The sequence below is a fragment of the Lipotes vexillifer genome, unplaced genomic scaffold (genome assembly GCF_000442215.2).
Source record: "Lipotes vexillifer unplaced genomic scaffold, Lipotes_vexillifer_v1.1 scaffold211, whole genome shotgun sequence".
Classification (NCBI taxonomy): Eukaryota; Metazoa; Chordata; class Mammalia; order Artiodactyla; family Lipotidae; genus Lipotes; species Lipotes vexillifer.
The window spans coordinates 1,215,812-1,234,206 of NW_006774591.1; the positions used below are offsets into that span (position 1 = coordinate 1,215,812).

The window sequence follows — 18,395 nt, forward strand, 5'->3', positions numbered from 1 at the left end:
GTACGCGGGCCTCTCACTGTTGTGGCCCCTCCCGTTGCGGAGCGCAGGCTCCGGATGCGCAGGCCCAGCGGCCATGGCTCACGGGCCCAGCCGCCCCGCGGCACGTGGGATCTTCCCGGACCGGGGCACGAACCCGCGGTCCCCTGCATCGGCAGGCGGACTCTCAACCACTGCGCCACCAGGGAAGCCCTGTTAATTATTTTGAGATTGTTGAGTGGTGGACTTCTTGAGGCTGTGTGTCTGTGTGTCCTCTGTGCCTAACCCAGCCTCATGAGTGTTTTGAATTTACCAGTGTGTGTTTTAGAATGACCATGGTAATTGCTCCTTGTAGCCACAGCACGTCTGTTACGGATCTTCCTTCAATCAGCACCTCAGAAAGTGTCACCCGCGAACTCAGCCTTGAACTATCTGCTGTGTAGCTCTGGTCACAAGTCCCTCTGAGACAAAATTGCTGTGTGAGGAAGCTAGTTGAAGGGAATTGACCTCCCTTCATCCCCCCAGGTTATCCCAGCTCCACCCCTTATGCCATTAGTCTACAGGAAGGCCCTACGGTTGGACCTATTAACTTGGCCCCGTGACTCCATGTGCAGACATGCCTTCACCGAGTTAGACCTTAACACAGTTCTGCTTTTTAGTCATCATAAGGAAAAGCCATGTGAAAAACGTCTCTGCATCTCCTGCAAAATTGGTGCTGAACAAACGACTTGTTTTACTGTTCAGAGGTTATTGTAACCTTGTAACCGAACCAATGAGAAGAATTCCCTTTCACTTTTCAGTATCCGGCAAACGTTTATCTCATTTAATGAATTAGGATGTGCTTCCTGCCATCAGACAAGAGAATCCTATAAGCTATGAGCTTTTTCTTTTGGCCTTTAGCTATCGAGAAGCTCAAAGTTCAATTTGACGTTCAGTCACAGTAACCAAGTTAGCTTAACCTTTGCTTTTCTGGTTATGTACCCTTTACTCCAAGCCACTGCAAATCCTTTATTGATATAGGCAGGGTATGAATTATAATTTGATTCTGTTCAATTCAGCAACAGTTTGCTGAGTACCTAGGATGCATCAGACATGGTACTAAGTGTTGAGGACATGAAGATGAATAAAAGGTAGTCTCTGACCTTGAAGAAAAGCTCATAGTTTTGTGCTGGAAAAGAACGCATAACTGTTAGTAGACGCTATGCAGGAGGAGGTGGATTTTCTAGACTTATTTGGAGAGCTTTCAATTTTCGTCTAATTTTAGTCATGTAGACAACATTTTTAGACATTGGCCAGCTTAGAAATTCTCCTAATTTCAAGCATATTTTAAAATCTAGAGATGGAAAAAAATTCTAAGCATGCATCAGAAACCCAGATCAGTAAAACAGTAAACTGAAATGCAGAGGTGTCAAAACCTAAGCAGGGTCTCTCCACTGAAGATAAGATGGACATGTCCTTTTTATTTACTGCTGAAATATGAACAGGGATGTGACTAGCTTGCTTGCAAACAAATGGGCCTTGAGGTTCTTGGGTCCTGATGATGTTGGCCCAGAGAGAGTGAATGACTTCTCAGAACTTTGAGGTATTGTGGTGTTCTCTGTGACATCTGGGGGCAAAGTTCTGATTCTCTAGAACTGTCTTTCAATGAAAGTTCAAAGAATTTTCGGTAAATGATCAATGAACTGTCAGTGAAAGGTCAATAACTTTGAGCTTCCTGGTAGCTAAGGCAAAAAGGGAAAGGTTAGAGAATTCTCTTTGTCTAATGGAAGGAAGCATGTCTTAATTCATTAAAGGAGACAATATAAATGGAGGCGTTTAAAAATAGGAAATGAAATGGTGTTGTTTCCCTTTGTTGGGTCAGATCCTGAAGATAGCAGGTATTAGTTTTTATCAGGCAGTCATCTGGTCCAAGAGGTAAACTATTTGAGGGACCAGCACAGCCCTTGCAAGTATTTACAGCTTGCGTCGAATTCTACTGGGCCCTGACCACAATGAAATCTCTTTGTTTTCTAATTTAGGGATTGAATAGAGGCCGGTTTTGGCTGCTGCCCAAACGGTTCCTTGGGCACCTCCGTTGAAGGAGACTGCTGTATACAAAGAGTTTATTCTTGCCTTGGCTGAAACGTAATTTCTGCCATTAAAACTGACAAACCTAGGGACTTTCGGGGAATAAAAGTGATCTCTACCCTTCTCTACCTATTAAATTGTGCCTTTCAAATGTACTTCTGAACATGGAGTGATTATTCAGCTGAGGATTATATGGAACTGTAATTGTTTCATCACTCCTTCAGCACCAAGGTTGCATGTGATGCAGCATAAGACGTTCCTGAGGATAAGAAGACTAAAACTGACGTATATTTCCTCGATTTCTAAAACTCCCCATCCCCCATGGAGCCCTCTTAGCATATCATTAGCATGCTTTTCCTTAGTCTTTGAATATGATTTGCCCCGTGACCCCGAGTTGAATGCTATATACAGTATGTGGGGATTATGGTAATAACAAGGCCGAGGTTCCCAGCTCGATCCCCTCTGGTTACTCCCTCTCCGGATCCTTTGCTGGGTCCTTCTCTTCTCTTAAAGGTTGACGTTCCACAGGGCTCTCTCCTGAGCCTGATCTTCTCATCCTCCGTTTCCTTTCCCTGGGTGATTTCATCCATTTCCAGCACTTCACCCTCCATTCATCCACACACTCTCCCATCGTGACATGCAGAGAGCAGCACGCAGCCATACATCCTAGGTTTAGCCTGAGATGCCAGGCTTGAATAGGCAACACACCAGGTGTTAAGGGCGTGTGAGCAACCTTAGATGTTAAACATCTGTCTTCAGTGGAGGTTGTACCAGTGGGGACGTAGTCACCCCCTCCTGTACATTGAGAGCTTGCCTGTGACTCCTGGGACATGGAGGCCACACAGGGTGGCCGTCTTCCCCAGGCGCCGGCCCTGCTGCCCGATGGCTCCATGGATGCTGGTAGCCTTCTTGCATTGCAACATCTTGGGCCAGGATGGTGCAGCCTAGACACAAAGCAGCCCTTTGCCCCTTCTGAATTCAGCAGCTGGTTTTGATAACACCTTTGGCAGGTAAAGAGAATCCTAAAAAGTCCTTGTGTTGATTCTCCATATAGAATGGTGTAGTTGCCAACTTTGAAAATCAGACTTTGTTTTGCTTTACTTAACCAACAGTTTAAATTCTTGAATAAATTTTTCTAAACCCTTGAAAAGACAGAGGAGAGCTTGAGTCACTGTTGATGAACAGTTTGCACCATTTCAAAGTAAGCGAGTATGAATCATCAATATGTAAACACAGTTGCCCCCAGAATATGTAGGCAGACACCAGTAATTTATGCAGTCTTTGATTAAAAGGAAGTGGATTCACTTTAGTCATAAGTTAGCTCAATTCAGTGTTGTTTAAGCCCCTGCCTTTTCTAAACTGAATGTAGTCCCGATAGCACAGTTTAACTGACTCCCTTATCCAACGGGCTAAGGCTTTTTCATGGTACAATGGAGCACAAAGGGCTGACATGTCAAGAACAAATATAAGTCGAACATTCTATTATAATTCCAATGATCAGTAAGCGGAAGTTGTTGATCACGGTGTAGAATGTACAGTTCAACTCATTGGACCTAAAATAAGTTATTTTGCTAATAAAATTCGTAAGCAACATAATTTAAAACGTTCTCCCAATGAGCGTGTTTAAGTAAGAACAGGCCAGGGAGTATACGGACATTAATCCCACAGCTCATTCCAAGAGGCTCTTTCAACAGTGTTATTGATTTTTTTCTCTTACATAGCGCATGAAATGTATGAAATTGTATGGCAGCATGAGAATTTTAAAGAACCCTGTATGCTAGTCTACTTAGGACATCTGTATGAAACATTAACATTAGGAAACACAAACCTATTCATTCTCTCTCCTCCCACCCCCATCTTTTTGTTATTTTAGACAAACAAAGGTGATGCACTTGCCAACCGAGTCCAGAACACGCTGGGAAACTATGATGAAATGAAGGATTTGCTAACTAACCATTCTAATCAGAATCATCTAGTGGGAATCCCAAAGAATTCCGTGCCCCAGACTCCCATCAACAAAAATGAACCAAGCTTTTTTCCAGAACAAAAGAACCGAATGATCCCACCTCATCAGGATAGCCCTCACTCCTCGGCACCAATGCCTCCACCTTCTGTTGTGATACTGAATTCAACTCTAATACACAGCAACCGGAAGTCAAAACCTGACTGGCCACGAGATAGTCAGAACACTAGCGTGGTACCGGCCAGCCAGGCTGGTAGTCAGCCCAACAAGACGCAGCCGTCAACACAGGACCAGCCCCCTGCCAGACTGGAAGACTTCTTTGTCTACCCAGCTGATCAGCCTCAAGTTGGAGCAGCTGAAGAGTCAAACCCACCTGCAAAGGAAGACGGTAATCTCAAGTCCAGTGGAGGGGATACTTTCAAAGAAATCTTTCAGTCCAGCTCACCAGAAGAATCTGAATTTACACTGCAGGCGCCTGGCTCTCCCCTAGTTGCCTCCTCTTTATTAGCTCCCAGCAGTGGCCTTGTGGTTCAAAACTTCCCACCAGGGGTTTACTGCAAAACAAGCGTGGGGCAGCAAAAACCAACCGCGTATGTCAGACCCATGGATGGTCAGGACCAAGCCCCGGACATCTCTCCCACGCTGAAACCTTCAATTGAATTCGAGAACAGCTTTGGGAATCTGTCATTTGGATCACTCTTGGATGGCAAACCCAGTGCACCCAGTTCAAAGACTAAACTGCCAAAGTTCACCATTCTCCAAACAAGTGAAGTAAGTACTTTTTAAACTTTTTGTTTTGTTTCTTTTTGTTTTGTTTCATGCCTTCTTGAGCTGTAGATGAGACTCTTCAAGGTCAGAGTCGAGTCTTGATCTCCTGTCACTTGTGACTTGACTGATTAACACTCTGCAAATACAGTTAAATCTCCATAATTCGGAATGACAAAAGGCAAGGTCAGTCTGAGTGAATGAAAAGTTGGAGTTATAAGATAGTTTCAGAGAATGCATTTGTGGTAATATTCTGTACAAATCAATCACATTGGAGATTTTCATTGGTCCTAAGCAGGATGAGGTACATGAAAAGACTGTGAGTCACCCTAGGCCTTCACTAACTGCAAGCGTATCATAAACATAAAACGCAGAAGTCCCTTAAGGTACAAGGATGTACAAGTGTGATTTGCTGGAACCGGAGGTGGAAGGCATTCTTTGAGAATCGTAGTTTCTTGAGCGCTTGCCGGGCTGTTCCTTGGCAAGGTCTTAACATTATCTTCCGAGTCCCTCCATCTTCCCTCCTGCATCACCTTCTTCTGCAGATGCCTACCTAACCCTCTTGTACTACCTTGATCCCTTCTGTCAAAGCCAAAAGCATTGTGCTCAGCCAAAACCCCACTGGGTTTAGAATGCCTAAATGTCTTAACTATCTCAGGAAGCATTGCCTTATAAAAGAGAAGTCCAGGGGGACAAAAGCCTCTCCCAAAGGAATGAATCGCTAATGATTGGATCTCAGGCCTTGTGGCCCCTGGGTGGGGGGCATATATTGGGTGCCTCTCAGATGCCAGCATGTAAGCGGCTGTCTGCTGCACCTCAAGCGCTTGATTGCAGAAGAAACCACTGCTTTCGCTGGTGACTAAAGGCTTGAAAAGACACGGAGGAAGAAAGTAGGTTGAAATTCTTACTCAGTAGGACTCACAGACAGTCTGTCTGAACTACTGCAGAGTCCGAGTTAGTGGTGTCTGAATTAGAGAAGTCTGACCACATGTGCCCTATGGCTGTTCTTTTATTCACACTCAGCAGATGCTCTGACTCCAGAGGACGATGGGAACACCAAGGAAGGGAGGACGGGGGCCCTTGGTTTGGGTTTTCTCAGTGCATGTTTTGAGTATTGTTTCATTTCTCAGGCGGTTTTGCTGTCGGTATCATCATCAATCATCAGGTCTCGTCAAGCTTCCTCCCAAGTATCTCTCCAGTCTGTCACCTCTTCACCCTCACCGCCTTCGAAGCGCCCGTGAGCATCTCTTGCCTGGGCCGCCTCCTGTCTGGTGTCCCTCCCTCTAGGCTCACCTCTCTTTCAAACCGTCTTCCAGCCAGGCTGATCCAGCGGGCAGATCTGACCATGTCACTCTCTGCTTTGGGTTCTTCAATGCCTTCTCATTGCTTCCAGGAAACAGTCCAAGTTTCTTAGTCCCACATACAAAGCTCTTCACTCTCTGATTTCATACTCCCTTCCCGACCTCATACTTCACGACTTGTTCACGTGCAGATGAGATCTCAGCCACGCGGAGCTACCTGTGGTTCCCCGTCATGTCCCGCTTTGTCGTGCTTCCTTGCTGTTGTGCCTGCTGTCTCCTCAGCCTAGAATGTCTCTCCCTACCCTCCTTTGTCTTCCTGGTGAAGTCCTGTTTCTCCTTCAAGTCTGCTTCGTTGTCACTTTTCTCCATGAAAGCTTCCCTGATTCCACGAGGCTTAATGACAAAGTCCTTTCTCTGGGCTTGCCGAGGGGCTCATATACACCTTGGCTGGCACCGACGTCATTGTATGGTAGTTACTCGTTTATGTGTCTGTCTCCTCTATCAGACTGTGAGCTCCCTGAGAGCAAGGAGTGTCTCGTTCTTCTCTGTATCCCAAGTGCCTAGCAATCGCCTGGCACATAGTAGATACTCAATAAATGTTTGTTGAATGAATGAACTTCAAAAATCGTTACTCGATTACATTTCCTAAAGCCATAATGTTAATCAAATAACACGAACAAAGGTGAACACTTGCATGGAAGATCCATCCTCAGTTATACTTCCTTAATTGTACTCTGTCTGCCTGTGTCTTACTCTATTCTTGTCCTGCGTGGTCATTTGGAAATCCTAAATCCTAATTTCCACCTGATGACTCAATACAGGGGTGTGATACTTAAAAGCCAGAAAGCAACCTACTCTGAAAGAGGGGGAGCCTAGTGGGAGGTGGGACCTCATTCTTGCCCCTTCTCTCGCCCTGGTCTCTTCTGCTCTTCTTTCTTTACACGGCAGTGCTGTTACTCAGGACTGGTCTGGAAGTAGCATTGGCCCATCGAGAAGTCTGTTATCCTGTATCAACAGCTCATTGGCAGAGTGACAGGTCACAGACCCACTGAGATCCACTCCACTGTAATCCTCTCTCTTATACATTCTCAACACGGCTGACCCAGATTCAGAAACGACTCCATGCTTTCACTCAGTGCTCGGGCACAGCAATGAGAGGTACATTTCCAAAGAGAGTCTGAGCTGTCATCAGCTCTGGTGATGATGCTCCAAGGAGCAGCCTATGTGTACGCAGCCTTTAGTGACGGTACAAACAGACTTTGGTAGAGCCTTGTCTGAAAAAGGGTCAGGTGCAATGAAGTCATGATGAGAGATCAATGAAGAAAGTACTTATTTTAAAATACAGGTCTCAAGGAAGGATTTGAAGGAGGGGTAGAGAGAAGCTTAGGGCCCTAAGGTCAGGAGAGTAATATACAGGTTTCAAGGGCAATGTGAAAACCAAAAATAAGCGGAAAGGGAATGAGAAGTTAGCCAGCCTAAGGGAGAACTTAGAAGGGTGTAGATTAAAACGTGAGCGGAAATATAGACAGGGTGGGGCCTTACGGAACTTTGAACCTAATGGAATTGATGTGGCTGAAACTCTGACCGAGTCTGGAAATTCACCCTATTAAATCTTGATGTGCTTTTCAAAAGCACTTAGCATTAGAATTCAGCCCCAGTCCCTGGCGCCAAGAGTTCCAGGCCTGGGCTTCTGGGTCCCTGGTCAAAGTAACCATCTACAATGAGTGGTAGCATTATTTTGAGTTATTACTGAAAAGGCTCGTCCATAGAGCAGTCATAGGATTTCTTTGAGTTTTCCCAGTTCTTTCCCTGGCTCAGGTGACAGGAGGCTGATGTGTGTTCATGAAGTGCATTTGGGCGGAGTGGGGGGGGGGGGGGGCGAATGACCAGGAAAAAGACACGTTCTAAGATACACGAATAAGCAGACATGAAGATATTAGTGGGTTGAGAGGTCAAAAACTATTTATTATTGGAATGAAATGTGCATGTGTGTGTGTGCCCATATTTGTTTCTGTGTCTACACTTGTGTACGTAGTGGAGACATTTTAATTACTTCCCATCCTTGAAACTTGCCTTGCTTCTTAGCATTTCTGTACCGATAATAAGGATACTAATAAATGCTAACTAAAAAGGATACTAATAAAATCCAGCTTTATTGCCAAAGGTCAGCTTTTCAATGGAAGCACGCTTTTGAAACAGATGATTTGTTTAAAAGCTTAATTCACTGTCTTTCCAGGAAACAAACAAACAGACAAACAAACAGAAGACTGATGTGTTCTGCAGTTGCACTTAGAAGACTTTTCTGTGAACTGCATCTGAAAACAGTAAAAGACCTATTTATATCAAGTGGAAACTGAGGGTTGCTTGCAGATGGTGTTTCATTAGGAAACTAATTTGTCAATAAGTGTAGCTTTATACATGATTTCATTACAGATGTTTTTGCTTATTTTTTCGTGAGGATAAAAAAAAAAATCTGCCTCTACGGTCTCTGTGTAGCTGCCCGGGTGCATCCAGCTCACGAATGTTAAGTTCCCACCGTTCTCTACAGTTCTCACACAAGGGACCTGAGCTTCCTATCCACGTATAATAAATAAAGCTAGTTACACCCACAGTGTTCACTGCATAGGGTATAAAACAAGGCAGGCACAGTCACAGATGTAAGCAATAACTTTTCAGCTGGTTGACAAAGCTATAGCCACTAAAATGAGCTAAAGCCAAATCCCATCATTCATATCATGTGTTCAGCGTTTCCATCCAATAAGCTTTCATTCCACTAAGCTTTCCTAAGTACAGTATGAATGTGTGGAGTGTCATCCCCATAAAGGGTCATTTGCTTTCCAAGGTGCTCTTCTTGGCTGTGACCTAAGACTATCTGACTGAGGTTCCAGTTGCCTCGAAATTAGGAGCCTCTTCGAAAAGTTGAACGGAACTGATATGAATGATGGGATTTGGCTTTAGATTATTTAGTGGCTATAGCTTCGTCAACCAGCTGAAAAGTTATTGCTCACATCTGTGACTGTGCCTGCCTTGTTTGATATCTTATGCAGTGAACACTGTGGGTGTAATTAGCTTTATTTATTAAACGTGGATAGGAAGCTCAGGTCCCTTGTGTGAGAACTGTAGAGAACGGTGGGAACTTAACATTCAGGTGCTGGATGCGCCCGGGCGGCTACACAGAAACCGTAGAGGCAGATCCTTCCAAGAATGGAAGGCCATCCAGCTGCGGTATGCAGCCCATGCTAAGCATTTTTCACTTGATGTACATCGTGAATTTCTTTTTTTGCCCATTCTTATGGAAATAAAATAGTATTCAGTCTAAGGCTCTCACTGCTTTAGTCCCCACCTCACTGGGAATGAATGGAGAAGCCTTGGAAAGGCCTCACACTTTCAAGGGTGCCAGCAGAGACCTTGACCTTAAGATGTATTCCATAGAAGTGTAGGATCCAGAAAGCTTTGTATGTTCTCTGCCAGTCCATTGCATAGTCGTTGCTTTCTTCTTTATGCTTTTTGACTAACTTTTCCAATTGCTTGGTCTCATTGGGATTAAAATTCATTTTCCTCACCACCTCTCTTCATTTGCCCTCCGCCCCCCTGCAACTTTAGCGTCCCTCTAAGCTGAATGAAGTGGCCTTCGCCGAGCATCTGAAAAGCATAGTCAGTAATGCCAGTAGAACTTGGAGCCTCACATTCTTTGTGATGGAGAGGTCAGAGATGCTGGGAGAGGATTTATTTAAGGTTGTCATATTTCGGTGATTAAAAAAAAAAGGTGTCTTGGGGAGGGGCGGCTGAGACCACCGTCACAATCATAAGGGTGTCTCGCCAGAAAGTGACGCATAGCAGTAACCCCAGAAGGTTTCGCAGAGACAGAATGCAAGATAGATTCTGTAATTTAATTTTTATTTTATATTGGGGGATAGTTGATTTACAATGTTGTGTTAGTTTCAGGTGTACAGCAAAGTGATTCAGTTATACATATATCCATTCTTTTTTAGATTCTTTCCCATATAGGTTATTACAGACTATTGAGTAGGGTTCCATGTGCTATACAGTAGGTCCTTGTTGATTTATATACAGTAGTTTTATATATAGTAGTGTGTACATGTTAATCCCAAACTCCTAACTTATCGCTCCCTCCACACCTTTCCCCTCTGGTAACCGTAAGTTTGTTTTCGGAGTCTGTGAGTCTGTTTCTGTTCAGTGAAGTCAGACAGAAAAAGACAAATATCATATAACATCACTTAGATGTGGAATCTAAAAAGACGGTACAAATGAACTTATTTACGGAGTAAGATAGATTTTTTTTTTTTTTTTTTTTTTTTTTTGGGGTCCGCGGGCCTCTCACCGTTGCGGTCTCTCCCGCCGCGGAGCACAGGCTCCGGACGCGCAGGCCCAGCGGCCACGGCTCCCGGGCCCGGCCGCTCCGTGGCATGTGGGATCCTCCCGGACCGGGGCAAGAACCCGTGTCCCCTGCATCGGCAGGCGGACTCTCAACCACTGCGCCACCGGGGAAGCCCAGTAAGGTAGATTTTGAACTTGACCTTGAATACTGGGTGGACTCACCCTAAATAGGTGAAGAGGGAACTGCAGGGCAGGACCGTTCACGTGCGTGCAAATCAGTGATGGGTGGAGAGACTGTCAGGTACAAAAAAGGGAGACAAGAACATGCAAGGTATATTCTGAGCATAGGCCGGTTTGTCTGTGACTGAGGGTTTATCGGACCAAAGTGAGATGGGGCTCAAAAAGCCAGAGTCTTAAGTGTCTTGAATGCCTAGGTGATGTGGCGTCCAGATTGTGATGCTGAACTTGAAACCCCACTGTCCCAGGGGCTTCATGGGTGGTGACCTAGGAACTCTCAGGCCAATCCCTGTCACCGACTCAAGCAGTAATTTCTGAGCTCCTGCGTTCTCTATTCCCTTACCCGAAAGCACATCTCATTTCTTGCTCTGTAGGCATCGGTTTCCCTCCGCCTGCTTTCCCAAGGCTCTTTCTAGAGCAGTGCTGAAATGGTTGTTGCAAACGATGCTCTCGTCCCCTGTCCTTCCTTAGCCCCTCTCCCTCCATTTTCTCTAGTCAGACTCGGGAAGAGAGCTCAACTTTGGCCTAGTAAAGATTGTGCAAATGCCCGGGTCCTTTTTTATTTCCCCCTCTCATCGCCTCAAGTCCTCTTCTTTAGCATATATATTTCTTTTCTAAGGCTGTATGTAAGTGATTCAGCCATCAGCATCCTGGAACCATGTCAGCTATTTCAGCATTCCATTTTTTTAAATTAATTAGACTGTTTGGTTTCAGTGCAACAGTCTTGGTGCTCTGTGCTTTTAGGTCCCTTGTCACTTTGAACACTTTTCTTTTTCTTTTCTTTTCTTTTCTTTTTTTTTGGTTGCAAAGATTGATTTATTCTTATTCTGAAAGAAAACCTTTAATTTTTATACTATGCCAATTAAAATCATCATTAATAAGGATACATTTTAAAACATTGCTATTTATTCATCACCTTAGTAATCCTTTGTGAGGGGATGTGTGGTATATTACAAAGTACAGTTTGAACAAGGTCTACCGAGATGTGGGTTTCACTTCTGGCCTGGACTTGCTGCGTGAACTTGAGAGAGTGATTTTACCTCTCTAGGCCTCTCGTTAGATGGGGAATTTCGATTAGCTCATCAGTGAGGTTCCTTCCAGCCGTAAATCTCTGAGGGCGTGCTTCGCCTTTGTGGTTAAGCCCAAACCTACCTTGTTTGGAAAGGTCCTTCAGCTGTTGCCTCCCTCCAAGAGTGTGGGCCTTGACAGCCTGGAGTGTGTGAGCCTTGTCTGCCCACCTCTCAGTCCCAACCTTCAGAACAGTTGGGGAATTTTGAAGACTTGGCCAATATGGGCAAACTAGAATTGGATCTTCTTTCGGGATTGGATACCAATTCAGCATGGAGTATTATTATATTTCAACTCATTTTTTAAGGAAAGATAAACAGCTATAGGCTGCATTTCACTGAAAGACACCAGGCTGTGAACTCAGGAAATAGCCTCCTAATCCTTTTGTCACCACCCACTAACATAATGAAAGATGGAGAACTTGTGCTTTCACATGACTTCTAGGAAAATATTTTGACAGATTCAGTATGCAGTAAGGCGATAAGCTTTTGTTACGTGTGTTCCAAATCATCCTGTTATCACTGGATGTATCGATTAGCTTAGTACATTCTGAGCCAGTCATAAAAAACAGACTGTTCACATTCTGTGCTAAAGAATAAGAAAAATTGACGGGTAGATAACCATATTGATTCAAGCCAAACAGTGAACGCGAAGGGCTTTAGAAAGGAGTTATAAAACTCTTTATGGCTGTTGTAAGTCTCTTACGTATTTTTTTTTAATTGACGTGGAAGCAAACGATCTTTAATTGACTATCTTTTTTAAAAGTGCTATGCTTTGGTTACCGAATAGAGTTTATAATATAGGTGACAATAACAAAAACCTATTACCTTTATACTTATGGTTTACAGTTGCTTTCATATACATCATCTTATTTTTTCCAGCTTTACCGAGGTGTAATTGACAAATAACAATTGTATATGTTCAAGGTGTACAGCTTGATGTTGTACACCTTGATGTTTTGATATACATAAACATCGTGAAATAACCTCCACAGTCATGCTAATGATTGTGTATGTGGTGGGAGCACAAAGTCTACCCTCGTAGCAAATTTCAAGCGTGTAGTATGGTATTATTAACTATAGCCAGCATGCTGTATATTAGGTCTCCAGAACTTATTAATCCTGCATAACGGAAACTTTGTACCCCTTGACCAATATCTCCCCATTTCCCCCAAATCCCCAGCCATCTTATTTTGCTTTGATTCTCACGGGGCCTGGGATTATTATCATTCTCCTTCCACAGATGCAGAAATGTAGTCTGGGAGACACCAAGGGTTACTTGCCTAAAGTCACACAGCCAGCAAATGGCAATGCTGGGACTACAACCCAGGTCATCAGTGCCATTTCCATGATGCCATGGAAATTCAATTTTCTAAAATTAGCTTCTCTACTGGCATGTAAGGGGCAAGAGAATAATGAGCTGAATCCAGCGTAAGTTGAAATTCCCCCGATGGGTTCATGTTTCAGAAGTCAGGGGCCAAACCTACCAAAAGAGCAATTTTTCCTATATGGTATTGCAGGTTACACTCATGTGTTTTTCATTTACAAATATGGTGAGGAGTAGTGTTTCTGCAATATTCCTAAATGAGTAACATATGACACAGCTTGTTAGAGGACGTCTTCTTGGTTCATGAAGTTTCTGAGTTTTTGTCTATTTGGTAGGATGACTTTAGCAGAATGCTCAGACGACAGAGCTAAAATCTGGATTTCTGTGGCTGAAGCACAACCATCCTCTAGATAAACGTTAGGTGTGAATGAGGGGTCAGTTAGAAGTGGCCATGTAGATAATTGTTATAGAAGGAGTAAGAAGTCTCTCAAATGTTTGAGCCCCCCAAGTATAGTAATAGAAGAAACTTACAGATCATCGAATTTCAAGAGTGCTTAGCAAGGAGCAGGAAGGGTCCCTGGCTTTTATCCGTAGATGCTGAATGGGTGAGTCTCCCTGTACCTTGGCAAAAGAATGCAGGGAATCCATCGACTGCCTACTCAGAAAATCACTGTGAGAATCCGTGAACTAGCTAGCTGTGAAAGTTCTTTGAAAAATTTACCAGGGTCTGGAAATGGGAGATATACTAGTTTTCCATAGACGGCCATAACAAAGTATCATAAACTGGGTGGCTTAAAACACCAGAAATTTATTCTCTCACAGTTACGGAGGCTAGAAATCCAAAAAGGTATTTGGCAGGGTTGAGCTCCCTCCAAAAGGCTCTAGAACAGGATTCTTCCTGGCCTCTTCTAGCTTCTGGCGGCCCCAGGCATTACTTGGCTTGTAGACGCATCCGTCACTGCACTCTCTGTGTTCGTCTTCACACGGCCTTCTCCTCTGTACGTCTCTCTGTATCCTCTCCTCTTCTTATAAGGACATCAGTCATTGGATTTAGGGCTCACTCTATATCCAAGATGCTTTCATTTCTAGATCCTTAACTAGCTACATCTGCAAAGACCATATTTCCAAATAGTTACATTCTGAGGTTCTAGGTAGATATGAGTTTTGGGGGGACACGAGTCAACCCACTACGAGAAGTGTCATTTCTTCACACAGCCCAGACTGGGAATGGAGGGAGGCCAGTAGTGTTCATTATGAAAAACCCGAGCCAGTCCACAAGAGGGAGGTGGGCTTCTGCATCTCAGAACTGAATTCAGGTTTAGTCCGCAAAGGTTCTGAGCCAGCTTCTCTTTAATCTCTTCAGTTTGACTTGTGGATAAACTGTTAAATACAGTTGTGGAGAAGTGATTTTTAAAACTCCTTTAGGTGGTAGCTATAAGGTTTCTTCCTAATTAAGTAATAGAGAAAAAAGAATTTGTTAATGCAGTTGGCTTGATTTTGAGCTAGTAGAGCTTAGGTGGGCAGTTTTTTCCATGAAGCAAATATTTTCAGCTCTGTGGGACACACAGTCTGGCAAATCCTCAACTCTTGTCACTGTAGTGTGGGAACAGCCATAGACAATACGTAAATGAAGGGGCATGGCTGTATGCCAATAACATTTTATATGTGAATACCAAAACTCAAATATCCCCTATTTCCATGTTTCACAAAATATTCTTTTGATTTCTTTCAACCATCTTACAGTGTAGAAACCATTCTTAGCCTGTGAGCCATACCAAAACAGGCCGTTGGCTGCATTTGACTTGCAAACCAGTGTGTTGACCTCTGGGCTAGATCTAGACAAAGCTTCAGGCAGCAAAAAACATTGGCTTGCTCTACCTGTCATCCATAGGAAGATGGCTTTGAGAAGAGCGGGGAGGAAGGTCAGCTCTACAACCTGCAGAGAGCAGAATCCTGGATCCAGGAAAGGTGCTGGTGGTGAAGGTAGAGCTGGCCGGTGGGGGAGAGGCTCCTCCAGGCCTGCAGGCAGATGGATAAGAAGGCTTGGTACCCAGGATTAGAAATAGTCCTCACACCACAAATCACATCTCTGCTCAGGAGGGTTCTCTTTCCTTAGTGACTCATGGGGTGAAGGTCATTTTCTCTTTTGCTTTCTTAGAATTGGAGTGCCTAAGCTCCTAGGACAGGGGACCATTTGCGTGCCCGGTCTGGGCTCAGAATCACAGATGCAAAGAGATGATCTCAGAGATAACCAGTAAAAGGAAGCTGGTCTTATCTTTTTTTTTTTTTTTTTTTTTTTTTTTTTTTTTGGGGGGCCCCTGTAGGGCATTTTTTTTTTTTTTTTTTTAATTGGAGTATAATTGCTTTACAATGTTGTGTTAGTTTCTGGTCCTATCGTTTTATCGAGGGAGAAGAACCTAGTCTAAACCCAATTAGGATTCTGGACTGGGAGGACCAAAGTGTGTGTTTGACTTGGGTGTGGGGTGGAAGGGATTTCTGAGATTCTAGGAATAGCATGTCCTCTGGCATAGACTGTGACTTTGGGTTAAGTGGGGTGAAAGGGCTGATGGTCCGTGGAAGCCCCTATAGACTCTTCATAGCCGGTGTGTGGGGTGTTTGTGTATGCGCGTGTAACATATGCCTGTGCCGTTGTCCGTGTGTCTCTCTGGGGGAACCTGCGAGAGCAGTGGAATTCTGGGAGGAGGAGGCTAGAGAATGAAAAACTTCATGAAGTTTTTGCCCAGCCTCCAGGGCAGTACTAGGTTCTGAGGTGACTTAGAATGAGAGAGTGATAGGAGAAAGGATCTCTTTTGTTGAGGTTTTAAAGGTGAGATGAGGTTGAGCTGAAGCTTCAAGCTGAAATGCGTGGGTTGATGGAAAAAAAAGGATGTCGAAATGAAATGGACTGTGTAAAGCCTTGGCGGTTGGCTGGAGTTTCAAGGGCCGTGCTTTTTATGATATAAGCAGTGATAGCTCACTGCTTAAAGTATGTACCATTGAAGAATGCTACAACTGTGTTGCAATTTCATTGAATAGGTCGCTGATGGGGGAAGCAGCTGCCGTCTTGCAGTTCCAGGGGGTCTCCATTCACATAGACTCTACAGTGGGACTGATGCCTCCTGAAGCTGGTTAAGGAGATGACCCTGGTTTTAGAGCAAACCTGTTCTTTGACCTTCCTCTGCCTTTCAGCATCTGCTGTTCATCCAGGTCTTGATGTAAACTTACTGGGGAAGCCGGCTTCCCAAGGGACATCCAGAAATGCCCTCCCAGGCACCTGCTGGAAATGAAATCAAGACGTTCACCCTGAGTGGAGTCTCACCAGTTGGTCTCTCCTTTGTACTGAGGCACCCAAACTATCTCTCTGCGGCTCTACTCTATTTGCTTGAACAAATGTGGCCTTCAGAGATGTGGGGAGATGGGAAGATCTAACATCCCTTCCCAGGCAAGATTGATGGGTAAAAAGGACCCACATCAGAGAGTTAAGTCTGAATCCACAATCCACCTAAAATAAATCTCCAGGAAAATAGTTTTGTTGGATATTTGAGTGCAACATCTGGCTCAAGGCCAAACGTATAAACAACAAGTGTAACATTCTGAGTTGTTCACATTGGGTCTGATGATATTATGAATTGGGATGATTTAAATCTGAAAATATTATCATATGCATTGTTGGAAAGATCCATTAGAAGAGAACGCGTATAAGATCTCATATCTTCTTTTATTGACTGACTTTATTTATTCATTCAACTAACTTTTATTGAGCACCCACTGTGCTAGGAGCTGGAAGACTGACATAATGAAGACATGTTGCCTGATCTTAAGCAGCTTCAGTCAGGGCACATGGACACAAAAGCAGAAAAATCACAGTGAAACGTAATAGATGGCTGTTCACTATTCTGCGGGAGCTGAGAGAATGGCTAAGGGTGTCTGAAATGTTCAGGAAAGCTTCTTGAAGGAAGAAGCAACTTGAGTGCTAGCTCTTGAAGTGTGATTAGAAGTTTTCTTGGTGAAGTGGCCCTAGAGGCATTCTGCCATGTAAACCCACATCAAGTTGTAAGTGAGCCTGTTGACTCCTGGGATTCATGAGACACAAAAGAGTCAGCTGTGCTTGGGGAATTAGGAGGAGACTTTTAAAAATTAATTAATTGATCTCTTTATTTTTGGCTGCGCTGGGCCTTCGTTGCTGCGCGCGGGCTCCCTCTAGTTGTGGCGAGCGGGGACTACTCTTCCGTTGCGGCGCGTGCGGGGTTTCTCATTGCAGTGGTTTCTCTTGTTTCGGAGCACGGGCTCTAGGCGCGCGGGCTTCAGTAGTCGTGGCACGTGGGCCCTAGAGCGCAGGCTCAGTAGCTGTGCACAGGGGCTGAATTGCTCCGTGGCATGTGGGATCTTCCCGGACCAGGGCTCGAACCCGCGTCCGCCGCCTTGGCAGGCGGATTCTTAACCACTGCGCCACCGGGCAAGTCCCGAGGGGGAGACGGCTAGTGCCATAAGTACAGCAGATGATGTTTTAGAAAAGTCACGTTGGCGGGGGTGGGGGATTGGCAGGAGAGTAGGGGAAAGGGAGTTGATGTCGTCATAGGGCTGGTAAGGTTTGAGGCAGAAAGAGTACTGAGCAGGCTGTTGAAATATTCCAGGCCAGAAATGCTAGCAGTTTGAATTAGGGCCGATTTTGAGATAAGATTTTTAAGGTTGATTAGATGAGATTCGGTGATTAATTAGATGGGCCATTGAGAGGAAGCCCGCGGAGAGGATCTAAAAGGACTCTGAGGTTTCTGGCTGGTGACACCATTACCCAAGATTCTTTTCTTTGACACCCAAGTCTTCACAAAGCAGATTAAGTTTCTTTCTTTTATCTCTTTTATTGTCATGCTGTCATGATATTACAGGCTTTGAATGTCATGATATTTGATTAACGTTCGCACAGTGCTTCTTGCAAAGCTTTGTATGAAAAATCATGATTATTTTCTTATGCTCCAATGAAGGATTTATTTCCTATAAATGGCCTTTTTTGATTCACCACTTAAAATTAATGTGTTAACTCAGAGATTTTATTAGTACTTTAGAAAACATGGGAAAATATGCTGAATACTTTCTTAGAAATCATAGAAGTGGAAATGAAATTTCCTGTAAGTTATGGAGTATATTAAATATTAAATCATGTTCTGTATTTGGTAATTTTTGGAAGTCAAATGAACACATTACCAGTTGCATTTCTCTTGTGGTGATAGCTGTGGACTTTGCTATGATCTTCCCCGATTTTTTTTTTTTCCCCTGTAGGCTCAAGCTGTCTACACAGGGCAGCTGCCTACAATGGAGAGCTGTGGTTAACTTTCCATTCCACACCACCCTCCCCC

The 18,395-nt window shown here is 44.1% G+C and overlaps 1 protein-coding gene across 1 annotated transcript in view; it reads left to right on the forward strand.

The window, feature by feature from the left end:
• LOC103082552 (AF4/FMR2 family member 2-like) overlaps window positions 1-18,395 on the forward strand; it is a 416,027-nt gene that overhangs the window by 169,018 nt on the left and 228,614 nt on the right. The window contains exon 3 of the mRNA XM_007449388.1: window positions 3,917-4,777. Coding sequence (XP_007449450.1) covers window positions 3,917-4,777 — 861 coding nt within the window. The remainder of the gene's footprint in view (window positions 1-3,916; window positions 4,778-18,395) is intronic.